Source organism: Mus caroli, chromosome 6, assembly GCF_900094665.2.
Source record: "Mus caroli chromosome 6, CAROLI_EIJ_v1.1, whole genome shotgun sequence".
Classification (NCBI taxonomy): Eukaryota; Metazoa; Chordata; class Mammalia; order Rodentia; family Muridae; genus Mus; species Mus caroli.
The window spans coordinates 57,933,078-57,961,052 of NC_034575.1; the positions used below are offsets into that span (position 1 = coordinate 57,933,078).

A 27,975-nucleotide genomic window follows, 5' to 3' on the forward strand; every position below is an offset into this window, starting at 1 on the left:
AATAACTGTCATTAATTTGTTACTGTTAACACAAACAGGAAATTTCTAGGATTGTAGTAGTGCTGTGATGGCAGTTCAATAACTCAAAAATATTTGTATTTATAAATATTTATAAAGCATATTACATAGAGTTTTTGTTCTCTAGTTGTTTACCTGCCCAGGTCTGTGATACCATTTACAACAGATACTCTTAGGCAACTATAATGTGCCTATGGTTAACGTTGTTTTATGCAGATATATCCTTGTTTTTGTTTCCTGTGAGAAACTTTGTTCTGTAATTTTCAAAGGGGAGTGCTTTTTCTTTCAAATTGATTCCTCACAATTAGTCTAATGACCCATTCCTGCCTCAAGAACATCATTTACGAGTTCTCTCCTCTGTAACATGAAAGCTTGGCAAGTACAAATTGATTTTGTTTTGATGCAGGCTATTGCACCAAAGACATAAAAATTCAGGGTTTTGCTCTACCCTCTAGAACAATGATATTCCTTAGACTTCACTAGGCTAATAGGTACAGAATGTCACTCAGATGCTACCTGTGATGTTGTGATTGCTCCCAGTGCTAATGAATGTAATCCCCTACTAGTAGGGAACATAATTGACCATGTTTTTTTCTACTTGTGGGTCACAAAAAATAACATGTAACTGTCTAATGACAAGTATTTTATTAAATCCTAAACAAGCACTGCTTTTGTGTTGCAATCTTTTTTCAAATTAATTTTTCAAAATACTTGTGTTCAGTTTATATTTGAATACCACTTCCCATTCTCCTTTTTAGAGAGGCAATAATTAAATGTATGCATGCACAGTGTCAATCCATCAACATTGTTGGGACTCCCTGAGTTCTAGAGGTTCTTCTAGATTTGTATCTTGGCTCTACTGACTAAGTTGTCCTTTTCATGATACACATTTTATAGACTCCTGAGAAAGTTTGAATTATAAATGCATGCAAAATGCCTAGCAAATAGCATAATGATAATAGTCTATCAAATACATATGACATTGTCTTATGAAATTGCTGTGTTGTGTGTGTTTACTCATAGAGGCGTTGTTGTTGTGGCATCTCTAATATGTAGCAACCACAAACAAGACACTTTTTCTTGAGGAGGAATACTTGTCACATTGATACAGCTTTCTTTGGTTTTGAGGCTATCTCACAAATTCCAAGGGCTTATATTCAATAAATAATAGCAAAATGGTTTTGTAAAATATTAAATTATAACCTCCATACCATAAGCCCTTTTGCATTTTCATAATCTTTAAAATAATGTCAGAATGGTATGTCTTATTTATGCTTTGGGAAAAAATGTGAAAATTGGAAGCTGAAAAGATATGGAATTGCTTTATGCCATTAACTAAAAGAAATTCTCCCCTCTAGTATTTGTTTGTGGTATCCTTCAAGAACTTCTATGTATATTAACTTTTGTACCTCAGTAAGATGTGAACACTATATAAACTAAATAATCCCTGGGTCGGAAAATTGATTTTATGCTTACAATCAGGGAAAATTTTTTACCATGCCTAGTAATAGTAGAAGTAATTTTCTGTAAAAGCTATCATTTTGCTTTATAAAGCACTGGAGGAGAGAATTATGTATAATTTTAGTTTTTCTAGTTTCTCACATAACATATTTCTTCTAGGTACTTTCATATGTTCAGAATATTCTTATACAAGTACCATAAAGTAGCATGCTGTTCTTTGCTAATTTTACTGACTACCTAAATCATTGTCTTACTATTATGATGATATACATATATTTCTAATCAGTCAACACAGTCAAATTTTAATGTATGTTGTATCAGAGACTTAGAAAAACTTCCTATATATTAAATGAAAAGTGTGTTAGTGTAACTAGACATCTTTTTTTTGTGCCCCTACTCTTCCAAGCTACTTAGTTACTAGTTTTATTACATTTTAATTAAATCTTTATGATTTCCATACAATATATTTTGCACAATATATTAATACACCAATTTTCCTCACTGACTCCTTGCAAACCCACCTCATTTCCATTGCCCATAAACTTTGTCCTGATTGTTCTTTGTTTGTAATAACCCATAAGAGTCAAGTTTGGGTTGTGGGATCGCACACTGAAGTGTTTTGTTAATTAAAAACTGCTTCTTTCTCTCTTTCTCCCAGCAGTTATCAATAGCTCCTCAGCTAGTGGTGGAACTTCATGATCACCCCTCCTTTCCTGTCAGGACCTTGGCTGCTTGATCTTGAGAATGTGATGTGATAACTATATGAGTTAGAAAGTGCCACCACAATCCTGTGTTTCCCCCACCACACACCTTTTCATGTAGTTACCTTCTATTTCTAGCTCTTTGAATATTTATTAATATTTTATTTATTTATTTACTTATTTAAATTTTATACTCCAAAGTTTATTCCACTCCCGGTGCATGCTCCAACTTTTCAACATCCCAAACCTCCTCCCAGGACCCCTCCATGAAGATGTCTCCATCTCACATCCCCCACTCCACCATACCTCTAAACACCCTGGGGCCTCCAGTCTCTTGAGGGTTAGGTGCACTTTCTCTAAATGGGCCTACATCCTGCAGTTCTCTGCTGTATATGTTTTTTTTGGGGGGGAGGGGGTCATATCAGCTGGTGTATGCTGCCTGGTGGTCCAGTGTTTGAGAGATCTTGGGGCCCAGTTTAACTGAGACAGCTGGTCCTCCTGAAGGGTAGCCCTCCTCTTCAATTTCTTCTAGCTTTTCTCTAAATCAGGGTCAGCAGCTTCTGTTCAATGGTTGGGTGCAAATATCTGCATCTGACTATTTCAGCAGTCTGTTGGGTCTTTTGGAGGGCAGTCATGATAGGTTCCTTTTTGTGAGTGCTCCATAGCCTTAGAAATAGTGTCAGGCCTTGGGACCTCCCCTTGAGGTGGATCCCACTTTGGGCCTGTGGCTGGAACATTTTGTCCTCAGGCTCCTCTCCATTTCCATCTCTGCAGTTCTTTCAGTGTCCACACTTTGGTCTTCNTTCTTCTTGAGTTTCATGCGTTTAACAACTTTGGGTCAGAGTTTTGACTGTAAAATGCTTGTTTTCAAGATGAACCCCGAGTTTTTTAAGGAGTGAATGAAAAATTTGGGTCTACTCTATTTCCAATAATCAGGAAACGGATATAGAATAGATGCACATCAACTGGTTGGTAGGTAATAAAAATTTGGTGAATTTACATAAATTAATGATATTCAGCAGCAAGAAAAAATGAAATTTGCAAGTAAATAGAGGGAGCTGAAAATAATAATTCTGAGTGAGGTAACACTGGCCTAAAAAATAAAAGGACACAATTAATCTCACATATGAGGATGTTATTTTTTTAAAATATTATTAATAGGTATTTTCCTCATTTACATTTCCAATGCTATCCCAAAAGTCCCCCATACCCTCCCCCCCCCTCCCCTACCCAACCACTCCCACTTTTTGGCCCTGGCATTCCCCTGTACTGGGGCATATAAAGTTTGCAAGTCCAATGGGCCATTCTTTCCAGTGATGGCCTACTAGGCCATCTTTTGATACATATGCAGCTAGAGTCAAGAGCTCGGGGTTACTGGTTAGTTCATATTGTTGTTCCACCTATAGGGTTGCAGATCCCTTTAGCTCCTTGGGTACTTTCTCTAGCTCCTCCATTGGGGGCCTTGTGATCCATCCAATAGCTGACTGTGAGCATCCACTTCTGTGTTTGCTAGGCCCCAGCATAGTCTCATAAGAGACAGCTATATCTGGGTCCTTTCAGCAAAATCTTGCTAGTGTATGCAATGGTGTCAGCGTTTGGAAGCTGATTATGGGATGGATCCCCGGATATGGCAGTTTCTAGATGGTCCATCCTTTCGTAACAGCTCCAAACTTTGTCTCTGTAACTCCTTCCATGGTTGTTTNGTTCCCAATTCTAAGAAGGGGCAAAGTGTCCACACTTTGGTCTTCGTTCTTCTTGAGTTTCATGCGTTTAGCAAATTGTATCTTATATCTTGGTTATCCTAAGTTTCTGGGCTAATATCCACTTATCAGTGAGTACATATTAGATATGAACCTCTTAATCACTAGAGGCAAGAAAATTAATAAGTGTCATAGAGAAGGAAGGCTTCCTAGGAGAGGAGGTAAATGGAGATTGTAGAAAGGGGTAATGGAGAATAATGGAGCAAAATTAGGTATTTGACAGGAGAACAGGTAGCAGAGGCAGTATGTGAAGGGAACAATCATACTGAAAATCTTTAAAACAGCCATGTGGGAATCCACACTAATAAAAACTTCCTAAAATATACACATACATATATAAATATAGACTTTGCATGGAATTATCCTATAGCAATGGAGAAGTTCCTTTTCTAGATCCCCAAAAACTATCCAATAAAAATTCATCACCAGGAATGAGTTGTCCTTATTAAATTGTTGGTTTTTGGGGTCTCAAAGAAGTGCAAACATTATAGGATGTTGCTACTGCTACTGGCTAGACTCCAGAATTGAGGAAAGAGCCTGTTTCTGAAAATTTTATATAATTGAGTCATAGAATATGGAGATTTTAAGTTGGTATTGATTTAGAATCTTCATCCCTATTGTCTAGGTCCATAGGCTTAAAAGGTCCTATATACATTACTAGAAGATAAAAATGATCATTTACCTTACCCAAATCTGAGTAATGATCAGCCTGGTAGGATATGCCTACTGTTACAATCGTGGTATAAATGCTATTGCATATAAGACCATGTGATATTTAGATTTCTGGCTCACTCCATGAGACTGAATTCATGGTGTGCGATGATTTTGAGACCTGAATGTATGGCTAGACAGAGCCTAGGTCCAAGGGACAACCTATGATCGATCAGAGTGATTGTATTAGGCTTATGTCACTTCAATAGTAAATCATTTTCTCCTTTATTTCTTTTCTCAGGCTCAAATCTATATATCTTACATAGTATAATATCACACAGTCTTCAAAGTCCAGGTCAAATGTCTTTCTTTCATATGATAATATTTTCTCCATATCTATCTCTTTGAATCTATATAATGATTAATTTAACATCACATCTTTTTCCTATCATATTTGATTATTTTTCTTAGAATCGGTGGGTTTGTCTTCTACTCTCTACAGGTTTATAAACTCAGCAAAGCCAAGAGCATTTCTATCCTTCTAATATTTGGGAACATTTTTCCTACATGGAAAAGAAAAGGGTTTTAAGGGTAAAATAAATATTAATTTCAATTAAGTCTATATTTTTGATATACCATAAAGATATAATTTAGTGTAATATAAACTTAATTACTTTTAGAGTTTCACAGGTGGACATGATATACCTAATCTGATTAAGAGAGATTTATTATTCTAAAGGGACAGGTTTGAGAAGAAAGACATAAAACACTTATATAAGCACACAACTAAATGAATTTGTATTTTGGGGATCATTTATACAGTTTTAACAATAAAAACTGAGAAATAGGGAAATATTTAGGTCAATTAAGGCTAAAGCGTGCTCAGTTGGGAATTATAGAGAGGTATGTACAAACAAACTCAGTTTTTAAACATGTCTCAGCAGTATAGGTCTGAACCCTACTTTGCATACTTCACCTATGTTAATTGGCTCCTCAAGTTTCTCAATTCATCAAACATTTCTTTTTCAGTAACCTGGATGATCACTCAGAGAGTGCAAAGGATTTCTCTTCTGGTCAGCAGTTAACAACTTTATCAGTTTAAGATACTTAATGCCAGATAATCCTAAGGAGAGAAACTTTATGAAAAACTGGCCATCAAGCATATCTGAACATTTGGACAATCTGCGTTTGATATATGGATTACATCATATTGAAACTAGCCATTTAAGGTTTTATGCTAATAAAATATGAATTTCTTGTTTTAAGGGAATTATTTCTTTATGTTAATAAATAGTTGCCCAAATATTGTGTTCAGTTAGAGAACAAGTTTGTAAGTACCAGGAAGGTTAGCTCATAGCACAGTACCTATGCTATCTTCACAGCTCAAAATAATTAATAAACTACTGTTTTGGCAATGGGTAATATCATAATGTAAATTTTAATGTTTAGTTTGAAAAAATGTGAAAATCATTTTGAGAAACTAGGTCTTTGTAACTTATCTAGTTTCCTTGTATCTTAATTTGTTATTTTTACAAACGTAAATATATTAGTTACTGACTACATATATATATATAACTTTATATGTAATGCAATATACATATAAATATAGGTGTACATTATAAATTTATTCATATAAATATAATTATATAAATAATTATACAATTTATTGTTTTCTTATGACTATTATGTTATTAATTTTACAATTTTAGTTTGCTAGGATATTCAATGGAATCATTTTTTTTTCATAAAAGTAACCTATGTGAAATAAAAAAACTTTAGTGAAGCAAGGATATCAATATGTGATCCAAATATTTTTCATTATATTTTATGTTCATAAGTCACATATTTGCTTGTAGCAAGAACCTTTAACTACTGACAACTTCGTAGGACATTTTAAGGTTTTAAAAGATGACATCATAGAAAACTAATATTTTACACAAGTCATACCTCACAGCACTCAAACTGTGCATCCTACGTTGCAATCTATACACCCTAATCTCTTTATCCATCTATAACTGTCTATTATCCATCTATGTGACTTTCTGCCCACGACCTATCCATTTATTTATGTGTGCATCTATCATGTACCTATCAGTCATTGACCCTAAATGTCTATATCTGTCATTTATTCATACATTTTATGTCCAACTTTTATATAACCTTCTGTTTATGTAGTCCTTTCAATCTCTTCTCTATCCTCTATCTCTCTATCTATGCATCATACATCCATCTATCATTCATCACATACATATTCATCAATCTGCTACTATGTATGTAGATAACTATGTACCTACATATATCTATTTATATATAATCTATGTATACATCTATCATCTTTCTATTCATCTATTTGTATCTGCCACCTATGATGTACAATTTGTCTGTCTGCCTATCTATCTATCTATCCCATCTACCTATTATCTTCTGTCTGTTCATCTATTTTTCACATCTCTCATTTTCATATCTAAATATTTCTTATTATCCATTTTGATAAGTAAAGCACATTATATTGGTCTATTTTGATATATATATATATATATATATATATATATATATATTCATTTCTAAAGCTGCACTCTAATTTTTTAATTAATTTTCTTTTAAATTTATTTATTACACTCCATATTCCATTCCCCACCTTCCCATCCACACTTCATCTGCTCCACATCCCACACCTCTTCCCCACGCCACCTGGTCTCCACATGCATGTCTCCACCCTCCACCTTACCTCACCTTAAACTTCCTGGGGCCTCCAGTCTTTTGAGGGCTAGCTGCTGTCGTTCTTAATAGGTGAGTAGTATTCCATTGTGTAAATGAACCACATTTATTGCATCCATTCTTCTTTTGTGGGACATCTAGGTTGTTTTCAGCTTCTCTTTTTACTTATTCATTTGGCTTTTCTAGTATAGAAAATTCATTTTTAAAGACTATCCTAAAAAGCTATCAGTATAAAATCAATAGCTCAAGGCTCATAGGAAAATAGTTGATATCTATATCTACATCTATATCTATCTATATATTTATCTATATCTATCTATATATATATATAGAGAGAGAGAGTATTGTATAGTATAGTATAGTATAGTATAGTATAGTATAGTATAGTATAGTATAAGAAAGTAAAAACTAAGCCAGGCGTGGTGGTGCATGCCTTTAATCCCAGCACTCGGGCAGCAGAGGCAGGCAGATTGCTGAGTTCGAGGCCAGCCTAGTGTACAGAGTGAGTTCCAATAAAGCCAGGGCTATACAGAGAAAACCTGTCTCATAAAACCAAACCAAACAAACAAACGAAAAGTAAAAACTATAAAACCAGTTTATTGTCTACAGCAATACTACCCTGAATGTGTCCGATCTTGTCTGCACTCTAATTTCTGCAAAAATTTTCACCATTGACATTTTTGATTCCCTGACTGCTTTTCTTTTTAATTATATATTTGGCTTTTCTAGTATAGAAATTTTAGTTTTAAAGAGTATCCTAACAAGCTATCAGGATAAAGTCAATAACTTAATGTTCACAGAAATATAGTTAAGTATCATGTACATATATATATATGTGTGTATGTGTGTGTGTGTGTGTGTGTATGTATGTATGTATATATATGTATATATTATAAGAAAGTTAAATTTATAAAACCCATTTATATAATACTAATAGTGCCAACTCTGTAGTACTGTATCTGGCTTAAGCAAACATCATTTGATATGTGTTAAAGAAAAGAAAGTAATTAAGTTTTTTTCCCCACATTGTATAGCCCAAGTACAAATTGCTTCTATACACTAATGAATTATCCATAATATATTTTAGAGAATGGAGAAGAATTATTATACATATTTCTTTGATGGTTTGAAGAACCACATATTTGTTAATTCCATTTTCTCTAAAATAAATGTCTGGTATGATGGGACAGCCCTGTTAATGGGGTGCACAGGACAGAGACCGAGATGTAGCTGATTAATTTACATATTATGCAGTCTTATGTCTGAGTTAGGCACCTCTGTTCTTTGCTGACAGTTTTAAATGCCTGGAATATTACAGTAAATTTTGTGGATATGCTCAGCAGCTGTTACATTTTTATTATGAAGCATTTACTTAATTTCAGGAGCTAAATATAATGCTTTCTAAAACAAAGTAAAAACTATCTAAAATGCTGTATCTCAAAAGGTCATGATTTTCATAGTCAGGAAAAAAAGATGCCAGAAGTTATTTTATCTCTCAATTCAAGATGGAAATATTTCTGGTTTTTAAGATGGCAAATGAAACACCCTGTCATTACCGTATATCACACTTAACTCTCTAAATGTGGTTAGAGAAATGAAATAATTTCCAAGGAGAAAAAGGAGTGAGTTAGAGAGCCAGAAAATGTATTGGCAGCATGTCAGAACACTGCTGATGCAGCCCAGCTCTGCCTGACTCTGTCTGTACTCATTCTTGAGTCTCCAGCTGATGTGCCTACTTTGCAGAGGCAGGAGATGGAAGGAAGTTTCTCTGAAGTGCAAACATCATGTGGAGACATTTCTTTGACTCTCCATGCCCTCTGTACACTGAGACATTATTCTGCATATTCAGAGAAGAAATTGTGCTGGCACAAGAGGAAAATTAATTTGAACTGTGTAAAGTAACCCTGCATAGACTGTGTTTTTCCCCCAATACTAAAGAAAGATAAAGAACATGTAACCTTAATAACATAGTAATAGATTTTTTGTAAATATGGTAAAGAGTGTATATTTCTGGCACATGTCACAGGGTTTTATGCTAAGGCAACCTGCATGTCCAGAGCTAGTACTCAAGAGATTTCCATGCCATGGTCAAGAAACTCACTGTTAAAAGCTGTTAAGCCTTGTACTCCTCTCTTTGAAGTGTTGCCTGGTCAGAGCATCATTTTATTCTTATTACCACCATGCTTCTCGCTTAATGACCTGTCAGAGGCTTTTATTCATTGAGTGTCAAAATAACTACTTACACGTCAAGTTAAAAATGATCACAGCTGTATCAGATCCATCACTGATTTGTTTGCAAAGAGAACACTTAATGAAAGTCATCGACTGCCTCTAGTACACTAATAGCCTTAGCTCCCTCAGCCTCCACTCGCCCCAAATACGTGCTCATGGGATGTTCTTTCTTTTCAGCTTAAAAATTATTCATATATTTTCTCCATTTATGTGATATATTGTTTTCTAAATGTTACAAATGAACTATGACACACTAAATCTTTTTCAAATTATATATGCTGACGCTCACAATTTAGCTGAGGTGCCTCTACAAGACACTAAACTTATATTTGCACTCTTACAGCAAAACTTCCTTTTTGGATTCAGAATATCTGAAAGATACTCTAAATTCAGTGCTATCTGAAAACCTCTTTGGAAGGTTGAGCCATAATATGCCCTCTCCTTTATGTCTTAATTTAATGTGTGTGTGTTTGCATGTGTGTGTGTGTGGGGGGGTGCATGCTTATACTCTTTGCATGTGTATTTGTTTCTTGTGCTTTTCTTTTTATTCTGTTTGTTTTCTTTTGGTACATTTTCCTTTTTAACATTTTCCTACTTGTTCCCTTCAGAAACTGACGGAGAGAGGGAGGGAGAGGAGAGCACAAGAGTGAATGAGTGTGTGTGTGTGGGGGAGAAGGCAGGGAGAGAGAGAGACAGAAAGAAAGAGAGAGAAGAGAAAGAAGATTTGGAGTTGGGTGGGTAGAGAGATGAGGAGGAACTGAGAGGAGGTGAGGGAAGGGAACTAAAAATCAGAATATATTGTATCAGAAAATATTTTCCAATGAAAATGAAGCAACAGAAGCTACTAATAGAAAGCTCTCATGAGGACCTATTTATAAAGTTTGAATACATGAATTAGTAGGAGATGGTGGTCATCATCATCGTAAGACCTCACAAGACGGGACTATCTGGAACTGCTTCTAGTCACCAGTTTGTTAACTAAGAATGAACTTCTCTATAACATTAGTTTATAGATGGTATGACACAAAAATATTTATGTAGATGATAATGTGGTTAAATCCTGTATTTATTGTTGAAATATGTTAAAACCAATACAAATGCATATGTTAATAATAAAAATCAACAAGATTATCATAAAACTAATATGATACTTTGCATTAATTAACTGAATGCTGAAATAATATCTAATTAATTTTTAAAATGTAGTATATTGTAAAGCTTTTCAGATCCTTTCTTTCAATTTTTTAGTGCCATATTAAAGCTACCAACAAGGGAGAATTAAAAAAAGAACAGAAAAAGCTTATATGTTTATATCTTGGTATCAGTTTTTATTTAAGACCTGTGTGTACATAGTTTAAATATTTCACAAAGGCATTATGTTGTTAATAGAATAATCTGTGGTAGCTTCTAATATGTAATGTCATTTTCTTCATCAAATATTCATTCATATATACTAGATTTACTTCTCACCACTAATTAAGTAGCGCACAGAACAAAGACAACCCTTAACTCCGCAAATTGCAAAAGAACTAGGAGGCAGGCAATAAAAGCTACTATATAGATCCTTAGATAGTGGTATGTGTCTTATGTATAAATGAGTCTGGGAAGTAAAATAGGTAACTGACAAAGACTGGATTTTTAAATGGTGAGACCCCTGTGGCAATATCTGATTCAGCTAAGTAAGAGAGGAATCTGTAGAAGGAAGGAAAAGAGCTTCAAAAGCAATAGGCAGCATTAAGTCCAGGTATCACTGAGGGATAACAGTAACAGCTGAGTGCAGGTAATGGGTGTGAATGGCAAAGAGACAGAGAACTGCAGCACACACACACCAGGCTCTCATGCTTAAAGAAAATGGAACAGAGGAGCTGTCTGTGTTTAGAGGAATGTTGAATGTTTGTGGAGTATTTCTGAATTGCCACAGTGGCTGGCCCTGACACAGTGATTTTCTGCAGCAAATTTTGTTCCCCCAACTTGGTGGCGAATGTTGTTAGTTGTTCAGATATATCCTATTCTCTATTCTTTGGAAAATTTTGGATACTTGATTTGGTTGAGAAAATTAGGAACCTTTACTAATATTTAACCTCATAAGAACTATGAAGTATGAAATAATTATGAATGCAATCTTAATAGTAAATATTTCTTATTGGAAAGCATTGTGGCTACATAATTCCTATCCTCTTACAAAGTATATGATCTAATGCTATAATAAATAACAAACCACAAGATAAAAAGCATGATGCATTTGACACAAGTGATTGATTAATTGAAACAAGATGTATAGGTTAGTCTTCATGTGTGTTCCGAACAACTGGAACAGAGGACTGTCCCAAAAGCTGTTTCCTGTACATGGGATATAATCTTCTAGGTGGGCTGCCTTGTCTGGCCTCAATGGGAAAACATGTACCTAGCTTCACAGACACTTAATGTGCCAGGGTGGGGGAATACACAGGGGACCACCACCTGCTCAGAGAAAAAGGGGAGGGTGAATGGGGGAAGGATTGTGGAAGGAGGTAACCAGGACAGGGACAGTTGTGGATGTAAATTGAATAAGTAAATAACAACAATAATAATAATAATATTTTTTAAATTACTTTTTCTTAAAAAGTACAAAATAAAGATAAAATAAAATAAAACTATACCAAATACATAGATTCATAAAGTCATCACTCAGTTTCAGAGTTATGGGTTAGAAGCTACATTTAACAACCAACACTTCTGTTTCTTCATGTTTCAAATCTTAGATGAGTAACTCACTGATCACAGCTTTTTTGAGAATGATTTGGAAACTGGGCATCCACCTATGACTATAAGGGAACTTTGCTAGAATAGCCTTTCAGGATGATGAGCTGGATTTCAAATATGTGATGGAAAAACAGCTGAGGGGGATTATCAGGACCCACTTTCAGAGCCTATCTTAGTGGATACTATGTTCAGAGCTAGCCACATGCCAGGTTGCTTCCTCACCCACTCTCCCACCCAGTTCCTTCTTTCTATTCTCCTCTGATGACTATTTTGTTTCCTTTTCTGAGTGAGATTCATAATCCTCCTCCCTTGGAACCTTGTTATCACTCAGTTTATTTGGGTCCTTGGATTGTAACATGATTTATCCTGTACTTTATAGTTAATATGCACTTAGAAGTAAGTACATACCACAAAAGTCTTTCTGGATTTATGTTACCTCACTTAGGATGATATTTTCTATTTCCATCCATTTGCCTTCAAATTTCATGATGTCTTTGTTTCTAATAGTTGAATAGTATTCCATTTTGTAGATGTACCATATTTTCTTTATCCATTATTCAGTTGAGTGTTATGTAGGTTATTTTCAGTTCCTGGCTATTATGAATAAAGCTGCTATGAACATATTTGGTCAAGTGTCCTTGGGGTTTAGTGGGGCATCTTTTGGGTCTATGCCCAAGAGTGGTTTAGCTGGGACTTGGGGCACTTCTTGAAGGTTTATCAGTTACGTTAAGCATCCCCTGAAGTCATTCTCAATTGTTTTTCATCACAGTTTCTGTCTTCATGGAGTTATTGGATGCACTTTTCCATAGATAACAATAGGATGTATATAGACCATGTACAAATTCTTTCTGTTTTTAACACCTGTGAACTTGAGAGGATAAAGTTCCTCCTTTGTTTTAATTTGTTTGCAATGCCTCCTTTCTACAGAAGGATTTCTATAGTAGATTCCCAGACCCTCATTCCTAATGATTTAATTGAGTGTGTTTAGGAAGATCAGTTTAATATTTCATATCTGCATCAATGATTGAGCTGTATAATTGGGTGTCAGAATTCCGGTTCTGCCACTTCAATTCAGCAACCACATAATGAATTCCTCCTCTATGCCAAGTCCCTAATATACAGTTGTGAACAACAACAACCTGTCCATCATGTTCCGCCATGCCATGCAAGGTTGATAGATCATTGATAGAGGTGAAAATAATCTTAACAACTGGCTCATTCTTGGAAATATCCTGAAATGCCCCCATTCTCATTCAGTTTTTCATCCATTCCAGACTACATTCTGGTTTCCTTACTGTGCTTAAAGATAGTTTCATAAAAACAATTGTCCAAATCTATATTACTACATCTGTACTCATATGACTCGTCATCTGGGAAGCATTTCTCATAATGCATAGTTCCTGTATTGCTCCTTGTGCTGTTTAAAACCACCAGTGACCTGGCACCAGTGACCTGGCCTTGTAATCCTTATTGTATGTTTCACTTCTGGTCATGACCAAGTTATCTCTGTGGCCCATCCCTCCTCTCCTTACCCTGTTCAGGCTTCCTTACTTGATGTCAATTATTTTCTAATATGATCGGTTGATAAATTTAACTGTTTTGACTCTTATCTGTAGAATAAATATGAAAAGTGTTATTATCTCTGAATTTAAAGCTTTTTGCAAAAAGCCTTACATAGAAAGCTATGTATACTAAATATAGAGTATTTTGTAATGTAATACTAAATTATTTTAAAGTAGAATATCTTACATGTTTAATGTACTTGTTAATGAATATAATTGTCATTCAAATCTTGAATAAGGAAAGAAAATTGGTCCATTTAGTAATCAATCACAGCTAATAATGCCCCACATTGATTCCATCTGAGAACTCTGTCAAGAAAATGGCTTCTAGGCTACAGTTAAAATAGAATCTCTGTTGTTCTAAGGCTTAGGAAATACTGTTCAGGCTACACATTCACAAAGCCTGTGTGCTGCTTCCTAGTGGAGTACCTTTACTTAGGTACATTATTGAACGCTCACCTCAGTGTTCACTCTCACAATCCCTGTATGAGGCCCCTTAATGTAATTTTATTCCATATATTTAACAATGAATGTGAAATAGGAAATGGTGGATTCTATATGGCACCCTTCTAAGTATGCTCATGAAACAAAAGGGAAGAAAGCTAGAATTGGTTTTGAAGAAATCAGAACATAAGGTTTGCGACTTACCAAGCAGGTACATTTATCCACTTGAATGGTCCACATGATGCCTTCACTTTCATTAGAAATAAAAACATATTTCCTAGAGACTTTAGAATGCTTAATTTCAAGCAACTTCCCTAAGAGAATTCATAAAGATAAAATTATTTTCCATTTAAACAGAAGACAGGCTTAAGTATTAGCCTGAGATTAGACATGTAGACTACATTATTTTTGTGTACAATGTACCTTACTCTACTGAGAGGGCAGAATTCCCTCTATTATTTTTATTATTCATGTCTTTCTTTGACAAATGATTTTACATTTAGTGCTAACTTCAAATGGTCACATTTTAGTGGAAGTTTAAGTTGGTATTAAAAAATACAGTAAATTTCTACAGAAAGAAAAATATTAAATCTGTTTCATTTCTAAAAGAATCTATACCTTCTTCCTATGTCCATACTTTTACTTAGGTACATGACTGCCCACTCTCCTGAGTGTCCCCTCCTCTCACCTTCTCTGTTATGCAAGAGAAGAGTGAATTTCTGCATAGTGTTTTCATGCCACTTTTTAGACAAGTTCTTCATTGCTCTTGGCTGTTAAGTTCGCACTGAGGGGATGTTGCTTCAGATGGACATGAGACAGAGATGAAGGACACAGTATGGAAACTGGCTAATGGACATAAGACAGAAATGAAGGGCACAACACAGGAAGTGAAGAATAGAATTATTCAATGATTCAGGAAGAAAGTACGGAAAAGTATTAAGAGTATTATACACCACGAGTCTTATTTGTCAATTTTCTCATTATGTAGAATGACTGATTGGGCAATCCTGCAGAGAAGCCCATGACGAATTATACCTATGGAAGGTTTTGAATAATGTGATTTAATTAATATAACAGAATAATGCAATATAATATATAATTATAATATAATGAACGTGTTGTGTAATTATTCCATCTACCAAATTATTTTTAAAGTTCATTATTTTGAAATGCATAATATGTTAAACTTTATATAAAATTACATTAGAGTGTTTTATAATTTTTGCATCAAAATGTTATTATAGTTAGTATGAGCACAGTGTGTTATCTTATAATTTCTGCTTGTGTGTAAGCCTGCTCATGTGCCATACACAGTTTTTAGAACATTGAGTCAGAAGCTAAAGCTGTACATTTGTCAGCAATTCATTTTCTTACCCTATGAGCAGAATGGTGAATGCACCATTTATCCCCAATGGATTATCACTAAAACTACTTGAAATATCTCTTGTGACATGCTTTAGATAGTGCGTAGTACTCATGAGTGTTAACTGCCATGGATGCTATTATTTGATTCATAGCAAACTGTCTGAAAAGATAGCTATGAGTTTTCAGACATCAGAATGAAAATTTTACCAAGAATCTAATGTTCTCAAAAAAAAAATTACTTTTTGGGTGTGACCATTCTAGATCATTTGTGAATGGTTAGAAGTGGTGAAATGATAAAAATTTGCCTTTTGAAAAAGGAGGTCCAGTGACAGGCCCAAATTGGGTTTCAGCTCAGAGAGGCCCCCAAGGCTTGACACTATTACTGAGGCTATGGTATGCTCACAAAAAGGGATCTATCATGACTGCCTTCCAAAAGACCCAACAAGCAGCTGAAAGAGTCAAACACAGATATTTACACCCAACCAATGGATAGAAGCTTCTGACCCCTGTATTAGAATTAGGGAAAAGCTGGAAGAAGCTGAGGAGGAGGGCGACCTTGTAGAAGGACCAGCATTTTCAATTAACCTGGACCCCTAAGATCTCCCATACACTGAATCGCCAACTAGGCAGCATACACGAGCTGATAAGAGGCCGCCAACACATATACACCAGAGTACTGCTAGATCTTAGTTCAGCCATAGAAAAATGCACCTAACCCTCAAGAGACTGGAGGCCCCAGGGAATAGGGAGGTCTGGTCAGGAAGGGAGGGGGGACTTCCTCTTGGAGATGGAGAGAGGAGGAGGTATGGGATGTGAAACAGTCAGAGGGTAGGACAGGAGGGGTATAAAATCTGGACTTAAAAAGATTTAAAAATAATAAAACATAAAACAACAAATTCTAATAACCAAAAAATTGCCTCTTGATGTCATTAAAAATAGTTCTGAAGATGCTATTTAATCCTACTTACTTTAGAAATTAATCTTTACATATGTATTGCATGTTTTGTGTGGTAAGAAAAATATATGTATCTTAATTTGTTTTATAATAGCATATGGTAATGACTGAAAACATGAATACAAATTATACTATACTGAAAAAACAGGTTATAGTTAGGAGAGTCTGTGTATGTGACTATAGGTATGCTGTAATAATTAGTAAATAATTAGTAGGCCATGAATTTGAAAAAGAATAATGAGAGCTATATGGGAGGTCTAGGGGGAGGAAAATAAAGGGATGCATTGTAATTACAGTCTTTCATTCTCCTACATTAAAGTTCAAGGGCTCTTAGGCAAAGGAATAAACTGTGTGACATTAGTGTAACATTCCTGTGTCATTAAGGCTTGTCCTCCTTAGTTCAATCAATTTATCAATAAGTAATCATATACATTAATCATCAGAGAATTACCAACTATATGTGTTATATGAAAAGTTATATGTCTTACACCAAAAATATGATTCAAGTAAAATATTTAAGTCATGACGATTTTCCTGTTTTAAAGAAAGATGGGAAGAATGCAGGTGAACGTCTGGGAGAAAAGAGAACAAATCAGGAACCAAACCACACACAGCCCTTGTGCAAAAGTGGCAGAAAGGAAAATCACTCTTGCTCTAGAGATACTAAATGATCCACAGGATGTGATTCACCAGTTGGGCTCATTTTGATTTCTTTTTTTTTTAATCATCTAAAAAAAAAATGTGTTTTGGAAGAATAAGGTTATTAGAACACTGAGTGAAAAGTATTTATGTTCAAGACTTTTTTTTTTATTTATATGCATGTACCTGTTGGTGGGACTGAATGCAATGCATGTGATCTTGCCCAAAGAGGAGTCAGAGAACTTGGATTCTATGTTTTACATGTTTGTGAGCTGTTTGGCACCAAGTGCTGGACCCAAAACTCAGTTTCTCTGTAAGAGCAACATGTGCTATCAACTGTTGCACAATCTCTCCAACTAGAAAGCATTGAGATTGCTGAGTCAAAAACCAAACCAAACCAAACCAAACCAAACCAAACCAAACCAAACCAAACCAAACCAAATAAAACCAAACCAAACCAAACCAAACATTAGCTCTTTTGTTTTCAACAAACATCTGATAAATTTTGAACATATTTTGAACACATTTGAAATAAACGTATTTTGAACATCTGATCCAAATATATTTTTCAGAAGAAAACGTTTTAAGCACAAATGTATTATGAAAGAGAAATACTATTTGCATTGGTTATTAAATTATTCAATTTTATGTAGTAGTCTCTTTAAATTATGAATAGATTTCTTGGTGTCTTAGTTAGGTTTTAATGCTGTGAACAGACACCATGACCAAGGCAACTCATATAAGGACAACAATTTTTATTTATTTTTTATTTTTTGGTGGATGGAGCAGGCCCCAACACACAAATTTATTTTTTCCATAGTTTATATATCCAAGCAATATCTTTCAAGAAATATTGAAATACAATGTGATTACATTCTATTTTTCTTTTAGAGAATGACTATGAAAAATAGTATTTCCCAATACTTTTACATGATAAAAGCTTTAAGTAATACAGGTAAAGAAAACAAGATATGCTCAAGGAACGATGTACAACCATAACTAAGCAATTTGTTAAAGATTATTAAAGTGTAACCAAGCAAAGTGGTCTTCTCAGCCAGTCTCTCTTACTGTCAAGCAGCAATTTTGTTTACAAAGAAAGGATTAATTATTTTATTAACACTTAAAAAGTAATCTTATAAGAATCCTAAAGAATCACATATCTAAACTTTTATACAGAAACAATCAGTCATATCTATTGTAAATCCTCAGAATGCATATCTACTCATCAGCAATTCTTTTTTTTTTTGGCTTTTTTATTAAATATTTTCTTTATTTACATTTCAAACATTATCCCCTTTCCTCAGTTTCCTTCTGAAAACTCCCTATCCCACACGTCCCTCCCGCTGCTCACCAAACCAACCAACAACTTACTTCCCTGCCCTGGCATTCCCCTACACTGGAGAATGGAGCCTTCACAGAACCAAGGGCCTCTTCTTTCATTGATATCTGACAAGACCATCCTCTGCTACATATGCGACTGGAGCCATGGGTCCCCACTTGCATACAGGTTCAGAGGGTCAGTCCATTATCATCAAGGTGGGAATATTGCAACATCCAGGCAGGCATGGTACAGGAGGAACTGAAAGTTCTACATCTTCATATGAAGGCTGCTAGCAGAATACTGGCTTCCAGGCAGCTATCATGAGACTTTTATAGCCCACACCCACAGTGACACACCTACAAAAGTGCCACAACTTCTAATAGTGCCACTGCCTAGGCCAAGTATATCCAAACCATCACATTCCACTCCCTGGCCCCCATAGGCTTGTTCAAATATATGAGTCTATGGGGGAGATACCTAAATGTAGCATAAGGCAAAATACATTTAGTCCAACTTGAAAGGCCCCAGAGTCTATAGCAGTCTCAACAATGTTAAAAATCTGAAGTGCATGTCTCTTCTGAGATTCATCCAATTACTTAACTGTAACCCCCAAAGTAAGACAGGAAACCAGCTGGGCAAATGCCAAACTCTGCACCTTCATATCTGATTTCAAGGTGGTCTTTAGATATCTAATTCTTTTCTCAACTTTGTTGACTGCAACAAACTTCCTTCTCCTGGGCTGGTTCAGATATGCTATTGCTCTACATCTCAAAAATCTTGGGGTCTCTAAGGCAACGTCAGTGTTACAGCTACTTGTTTCAGTGTCTGGAATCCACACAATCTTCTTGGCTCCTCCAAAGGGCTGGCATCACTTCTACAGCTCTTCCCTCTGTACCACTCTAAGCTCAGGTTGATACACTCCACTGCTGATGCTGTTCTTGGTGATCACGTTCTTGGGGGTCTTCCACTGCAACTAGGCTTCACCAGTAGCCTCTCATAGGCTCTCTTCATGGTGCTGAGCCTCAACTTCTTTGTATGACCCCTTCAGTTCATTAAGTGCACTTTCACCAATGGCCTTCCATGGACTCTCACAGTAATAAACCCCAGTTGTTCTTCATGACACCTTCATGCCTTCAAAACCAGTATAACCTGGGTGACTTTCACACATTACCAAGTACAGCTGCTGCAGGAGGTATAACTTTAGCTATCTCTGGAACACAGATTATTTGTGCTCTCAGAAAACACTTCTCAGACTTCACCTAAGTGAAGCTGGTCTCTTCTTAATAACCACTAATTTCTTAGCTACAGTTAACCAACATCAATTGTCCCAATAAGTCCATCTATTCTAGACTCTAAAGGCAGAGCCATGTGGCCAAAGCTTCCAAGTTCTACTGTTTTCTGGGCTGGAACAATCCCCCCCTGTTCTACTACATTGTCACGAGCTTTCTGTTTTCCAACTCCTTCACTGCCCAAGCTTGGATATCCTGGAACTTGCTCTGTAGACTGATTTGAACTCAGAGATCAGCATACCTGTTTCCTAAATACTGGGATTAAAGGTGTGTACTATCTTACATGGGACTAAGATTTTCATGATCAATATGTTTCAAGAGCTCTATGCAAAGATCCAGGTCAGAATCTTGTCAAGATCTGGATAACAGATGAGTTCACAAATTATGGATTGGAGTTCATTCCAGATAAAGTTGAACACCAGGAATAACTATTACAATAGATGATAAAAATATAGATAAATGATAAACATGATAAATAGATTGACAGATGAGTATGTATACAATTGTTTTTGCATTGAATTTCCCATGTAGTAACATTTTTCATTCTATCTTTGAAGGTATTTGTGAGTTCATGAAAACATTTCCTTCTTCTTACCAACTAAGCATGTTTTCTGTGCTTTCCTAATATATTTATAAGCAAAAGGAGAATATAAATATTGAAGCTAAAAATAAAATATATGATTAACATCTTGCTTAAAAACATGGTTCTTCCAAATAACCCTATTAAAATGGGGTACAGAGCTAAACAAAGAATTTTCAACTGAGGAGTATCAAATGGCCTAGAAGCACCTAAAGAAATGTTCAAAGTCATTAGTCATTAAGGAAATGCAAATCAAAACAACCCTGAAATTCCACCTCACACCAGTCAGAATGGCTAAGATCAAAAAATCAGGTGACAGCGGATGCTGGTGAGGATATGGAGAAAGAGTAATACTCCTCCATTGTTGGTAGGACTGCAAGCTGGTACAACCAATCTGGAAATCAGTCTAGCAGTTCCTCAGAAAATTAGACAAAGTACTTACTACCTGAGGACTCAGCTAAACAACTTCTGGGTATATACTCAAAAGATGCTCCAACATATAAGAAGGACATATGCTCTACTATGTTCATAATAGACTTATTTTTAATAACTGGAAGCTGGAAAGAACTCAGATGTCCTTCATCAGAGGAATGGAAACAGAAAATGTGGTACATTTACACATTGGAGTACTACTCAGCTATTAAAAATAATGACTTCATGACTTTCTTAGGCAAATAGATGGAACTAGAAAATATCATCCTGAATAAGGTAACCCAATTACAAAACAAAACACATTGTATGCACTCACTGATAAGTGGATATTAGACCAAAAGCTCAGAACACCCAAGATACTATTCACAGACCACATGAAGCTCAAGAAGAAGAAAGACCAAAGTGTGGATGCTGTACTTCTTAGAAAGGGGAACAAAATACTCACAGTGAATAGAGAGTAGGATAGATTTGGGAGGAAGAGAGGAGAGAAAGGTGGGAAAAATGGGGAAGGATCAGGTATGAGAGGATATTGGGATGATATATAGAGAGTCAGGAATTTGTGTAGCAATGGGGAATGGGAAACTGGGGATAGCCAACAGCAAGTCATAAATGTCAGGAAAGCAAGAGGCTACCAGAAACATATCAGGGATGAGGTTAGCTGAAATACCCAACAAAGGGGAGAGAGAACCTGTAGAGACCATATTCTGTGATTGGTAAGGCCCCAGGTTCAGGGATAGGGCAACCCACTCATCTCCAAATGTTTAACCCAGAATTGCTCCTGTCTCAAGGAAATAATGGAGGCAAAATGTTGAGAAGAGAGAGAAAGAAAGGCCATCCAGAGACTGCCCCACCTGGGGTTCCATCCCATATATAGACACCAAACCCAGACACTATTATAGATGCCAAGAAGTGCTTGCAAACAGGAGCCTGATATAGCTCTCTCCTGAAAGGCTGTGCTAGAGCCTGACAGATACAGAGGTGGATGCTCTCAACCAACCATTGGACTGAACACAGGGTTCCTAATGGAGGAACTAGAGAAATAACCCAGGAGCTGGAGGGATTTGTAGCCCCATAGGAGGAACAACAATTTGAACCAAGCAGTACCCCCCAGAGCTTCCCGGGATTAAACAACCAACCAAAGAGTACATATGGAAGGACCCATGGTTCCAGCAGCATATATAGCAGAGGATGACCTTGTCAGACATCAATAGGAGGAGATGCCCTTGGTCCTGTGAAGGCTCTATGCCCCACTGTAGGGGAATGCCAGGATGGGGAGGTGGGAATGCGTGGGTGGATGAGCACCCTCATAGAAGCAGGGGGAGGGATCATGGGATAGGGGTTTTCTGGATGGGAAACTGAGAAAGGGGATAACACTTAAAATATAAATAAGTAAAATATCTAATACAAACATTAAAAAAAAACATGGTTCTTAAGTTCCATTTATTTGCCTGCAAAATTTATGATGTCTTTCTGTTTAGTAGCTGAATAATATTCCTTGTGTACATGTACCTATTTTCTTTATTCATTCTTCAGTTGAGGGACATGTAAATTTTTTATAGTTTCTGGCTATTGTAAATAAAGCTACTATGAACATAGTTGAGCAAGTTTTACTGTGTTGTAGTGGAACATCTTTTGGGTACAGGTCCAAGAGTAGTATAGCTGGGTCTTGGTGTAAAACTATTTTCTACCTGATTTGTAGCAAATGTGTAGCTTGCTGTTCATTTGATTCCCCTAACTAGTGGAGTAGGTGCTCTCTCCATCTCTGTTCTCTGCCATGGGATCCCCTTCCACTACCACTTGGACTGCTGAGTGAGCCTCAGTTGGAGAAGATATGCCTAGACTTGCTGGGAATAAATGTACCAGGATGGGGTGCTACCCAAGGTGTTCTGAGGAGAGGGGGTGCAGGCAGTTCTAGGAGGCATTTGTAAGGGTAGAACTGGGAAGAGAGGAGGGAGCTGGGATTTTATCAGGATCTAAAGTGAATAGAAATGAAACTTTTTTTTCCAATTTTTATTAGGTATTTTCTTCCATTTACATTTCAAATGCTATCCCAAAATTTCCCCATACCCTTCCCTCCCTGCCCCGATCTCCTACCCACCCACTCCCACTTCTTGGACCTGGTGTTCCTCTGTACTGGGGCATATAAAGTTTGCAAAACCAAGGGGCCTCTCTTCCCAATGATGGCCGACTAGGCCATCTTCTGCTATATATGCAGCTAGAGACATGAGCTCTGGGGGTACTGGTTAGTTCATATTGTTGTTCCACCTATAGGGTTGCAGACCCCTTTTGCTCCTAAGGTACTTTTTCTAGCTCCTCCATTGTGGCCCCTGTGTTCTATCCAATAGCTGACTGTGAGCATCCACTTCAGTGTTTGCCAGACACCAGCATAGCCTCACAAGAGACAGCTATATCAGGGTGCTTTCAGCAAAATCAATAATAGTTCTTTTATATTCATGATAAGCCATCTTATAAATTCACATTCAAATATATTTGCCACTTTAAAGCTAGCACTGTTATAACTTACACTGAACTCCTGTGTTGACCTGAGGTATCCTGCATATGGTAATGCCTAATTTCCTATAAGAAAAAGCTTAATTAATGTCACTTGATTATCTAAATATGAAATACATTGTTTGGCCATGCAAAAATATCTTGCAAATGCAAGAGTGGAGGCTACTATGGTAATAAAAACAATGATTAGAAAAATATAACTTGATGTATATTAGATTTAACAAGCTGGATAATCAATCATAATTTTTACTTAAAATTATTTGAATTATTGAATATTTAAAATGCTATTTTGTGTGATATGTAATATATGAAAATGTTAATTTGTGTGATATGATATCATGATCCAATCTGGTTTTATTTTAAGCACTTATGCTCATGCACAGACACACACACACATGCATATATATACACACATATGCATGCACACATATATCCATGGTATTTACAGAAGAAATCTTGATTTAAGGCTACTTAAATATCCATCAAGAATGTAAATGTTTTATTTGGTTGCTTATATCCATCAATATCTTATAAATATAACGAACTAAGGTTTTAATGTGATTTGAGATAACTATCAACTACAAATTCACAATTATATCTTATAATCTTTGTTTAAATTTGGTATATTTTATAATTTTCAATTTGTTAAACAAAGAAATCTTACTAACAGTTTTATTTATAATGTGAATTCAGAGTTAATGTCCCGATGTATTGAAGCTAGATGAATATGATATCTTAACTTTAAAAACATATGTATGCCTTCCTCTAGTTTATATCCTATTTTTCCATCTAATAGAAGGTTAAAATACCTACTGCTGATGGTGGAAATATGTCAGAAGTACATATAGATATAATTGATTATGTGTGTGCATATGTGTGTATGTGTGTGTATACATATGTGTGTGTGTGTGCGTGTGCGTGTGTGCGTGTGTGTGTGTGTGTGTGTGTGTGTGTGTGTGTGTGTGTGTGTAATTTTAAGAGATAGTCAATGTTTAATTTGACTACCAACTTAAAACCACCCTCATTCTGAACACTTTCTAATGCAAACACCTGGGGAAAATGTTTCATATTCCGTGTATGTTTTTAACATTTGCATCTGAGAAAAAGAGCTAGGAGATAAATAAATGATATGGGATATTGTTCTAAATGTGTGTGGTAATGTTAGTGCGGACCCCGCTGCAGGATTTGGGAAGTGGATCATATTAGGGACCTTGTGTCTTGATGTTCTTCAAGAAAACCACACATGGGTCTTTCTACCAACATGCATCATGTCTTCTTAGAATGAAAGCTAAGCTTAAGAAGAAGGAAAACAGTAAATAAATTATTAGATTTTGATATGTGTGCTAAGCTTTACTGTTTGCAGGAAATGAACCATTGCTCTTATGTCTTTCTATTCAGTGTTTTTTAGTTCATCACCTAAGGGATAATCTGATATCAGTTCTACAGGGTAGAAGTCATCCACAGCACCTGTTAGAACCCAAGATTTATTTGCAGATTGTCTTTGCAAAGCCCCATTTGGGTCCCATCAAAAGGCAGATACATGTACAAAAATGTGAACAGACACTTAGATCATGTTGTTTAAAGTAAATGACTCACTTCAGCATGAACTTTTAGAAATTGATATCACATTTTTCTAGCACATTGGTAAAGAGTATATCTTTTCAACATGATAGTATTACATTTAGTATAAATATTAGTTATGTATTCAGGAGTATTCTCCCATATTTAAATGAATCATTATTGCAATAATTAAAATCAGGATACACATAATATTGCTCAAATATTTATAAAACTATAAATCTCAAAATATTATTCTATGTTTCAGAAATGATAGCATGGGTCAAAAATAATTGTTTGCTTTATTTGATTACATTAATAAAATGCTAGTATTTACACAATAAATATAGAGTGACATATCTAAAACATGCCATTTATATGTTAATTAATTTATTCACTGTCTCTCACATATGCTCAACAGTGGATAGTTATTCATTGTAGACAGAAAATGAATGACAAATGCTACAGAAGCTAGGACACAGTATTAGTGTAATCCATGTCAGCACAAAAGGTCAGTGATAAAAAAAATTCCAGATCATGTAGGGCACTCTTCAGTGATCTTACTTCAACAGGGAGCCTTCTCAGCTAGAACAGGTAACACTAACCTGTCACACTTACTGGACGTGACAGCATCATGCTTTCTTTATTAGAATATTGACTCACACATTGAATAACATCTTTCATAACTTCATCTTTCATTCACTGGAAGGTGTAGGGACTCAATACCAGTTAAAGAAAAAAAATCACAACTAATGATGTAAAATGTTTACATTTATCTATCTATTTTTGTATATCAAAAAATGTATCGTATATTAAATTCGTGTATGCACATAATCTCTATGAATCTGTATCATATGTAAACACATAATGTGATACTTTTCTTATATATACATAGGGCTTTTCAATTACAAATAAGTTAAAAACAAAGGATAATTGGTATATGTCTAGTTAGCTCTATAGTCATTCATTAGTTATTTTACTTAATCTGAATCAGTGGTTTTTTTTTTTAATTAGTCAAATATTTATAGTGAAGAGACAAACTAGTTTAAAATATATACCGGCTTTCATTAGGAAGGATTAGAATAATAAAATAATTAATATCATTAATAGTAATTAATTAAATGAGGTATGCTCAAAGATAAATTACCTGTAGAATGTCAATAATGTCAAGAACTGCATTATGTTGCTATTCTCCGTAAGTACAATACAGTAGCAACAACCTTTTGAATTTGGAACAAGGACATTGCAGTGAAGGAAAGTGGTCTTGCTCTTGTTGTGACACTTGGCCCATGTCAAATATCTAGTTCTGGATCTTTAGTTTAAAAATACATATAGTTCTTATACTAAAAAAAAAAAAACCCTAGAAACTATCAGAGATATGTATTATGAAAACCTCTGTCTCACAAAACACCTGTATTTCATCATATACTTTAAAAAATACGACTTGATTCGTTTGTTTTTATGTTCATAATGATGTGGTTTTGATGGCAGAACACATTTATAGCTACATCATCTTCCACAGTCATTTCGTGGGCCTGTGAGACACCCTAAGCCTACCCTCATAGCACATAACCATAATAAACTACTATAGCTTGAATCCTTGTGTTCTCTATCTCTGTCTTCACCTCCACTTCCTGCTCCACCCTTCCCAGTGCCTATGTGAAGTCTGCAAAAATCACTGGAGGATTGCACCCTCCACTGCCACTTCCTGCTTCCTCTACTCCCAGTGAGTCTGTGAGGCCTGCAAGTGACTGGGGGTTTCTATCATTCCTCTGCACCACCTGCTTCTCTCTTCTTAGTGACCATGTAAATTCTGCAAGGGTCTGGAGATCTGCACCCTTCACCTTCATTCTCTGCTTCCTTATTCCTTTTCCTGGCAGACAACTCAGCACTCTGTGCTTCTTCATTTGGTCTTCCTTGGAGTCTATATGTAGGTGAAGTCAGGCAGTATGTGTATAATACCTTCCAGATTCATCCATACAGGGAATTTGAATACAAGAAAACAATAACACACTGAGAGTGTAACCAATTTATTCATAACCTATTTCACATTGACCTTAGTACTTCTTTTGCTCATAGATTCATTCATTCTTTTGCTGACTATAAATTTTTGACTTTTGATTCACGGGTGAACACTTTCCTGAGAGGCATTCGGTATACAAATAGCAGAAAATGGGATTTGAAATCAAACAGTATGCACTAGGGACACCTGTGCTTAACTATGATGATATGGGCAAACAACTGTTAAGGGTGAACTGTGAGACTCACTGCCATCATTATAGTGATTGTGAGAAAAATGTCTTAGTTAATGCTTCAATGCTTCAGGAAAAGGTTTCTTGTCAGTTCAAAAACTTGCATATGTCTGAATTCTCTGTAAATGCTGTTGGGTTTACTACTGTCAAAGGTTTGGAAACCCTATTCAAAACTGGGAAGGAAAATGAATGCAGGAAACTCAGGAACAATTAAGTTGACAATAGAACTTGAAACTGTCTAGTCTGGGAATGGGTCCTCAGGAATGTCCAAAGTATAATTAGTGACACACACAAAAAATATTCTGTGATTGCCAAGCTTCTTATTACCCGTATGCTGTATTAGCCACTCTCCTACAAATTCTAAATTGCAACGAGCACATAAAACTGTCTTCAGGATGCTTTCCCTGCAACAACAGTTTAAAGTACCATTCCTCATTGACACTTGAAACAAGTAAAGTTACTTCCATGTTCAGTAATAGGACAGTATATACCTATGGTGAATACAGTGACATCTTTAAATGGAAGTATACAGTTTTCAAGTAAATGTGTCTTAGGCATATTGCCAGAGGTCATGACAATGTTAATGTTATTGTTTAATAGAAACATTCACTTCTTTCTAGGAGCAATTTTTGATGAATCTGCTAAAAAAGATGATGAGGTATTCCGCACGGCAGTTGGTGACCTCAACCAGAATGAGGAAATCTTACAGACTGAGAAAATCACATTTTCTGTGACATTTGTTGATGGCAACAACCCTTTTCAAGCTGTTCAAGAAGGTAAGTCCA

General features: G+C 35.7%; 1 protein-coding gene across 2 annotated transcripts in view; it reads left to right on the forward strand.

Annotated features, from left to right (window-relative positions):
* Grid2 (glutamate ionotropic receptor delta type subunit 2) overlaps positions 1-27,975 on the forward strand; it is a 1,450,739-nt gene that overhangs the window by 214,783 nt on the left and 1,207,981 nt on the right. For both annotated transcript variants that reach the window (XM_021164478.2, XM_029478539.1), the window contains exon 2: positions 27,811-27,966. In XM_021164478.2, the coding sequence (XP_021020137.1) occupies positions 27,811-27,966 (156 nt within the window). The remainder of the gene's footprint in view (positions 1-27,810; positions 27,967-27,975) is intronic.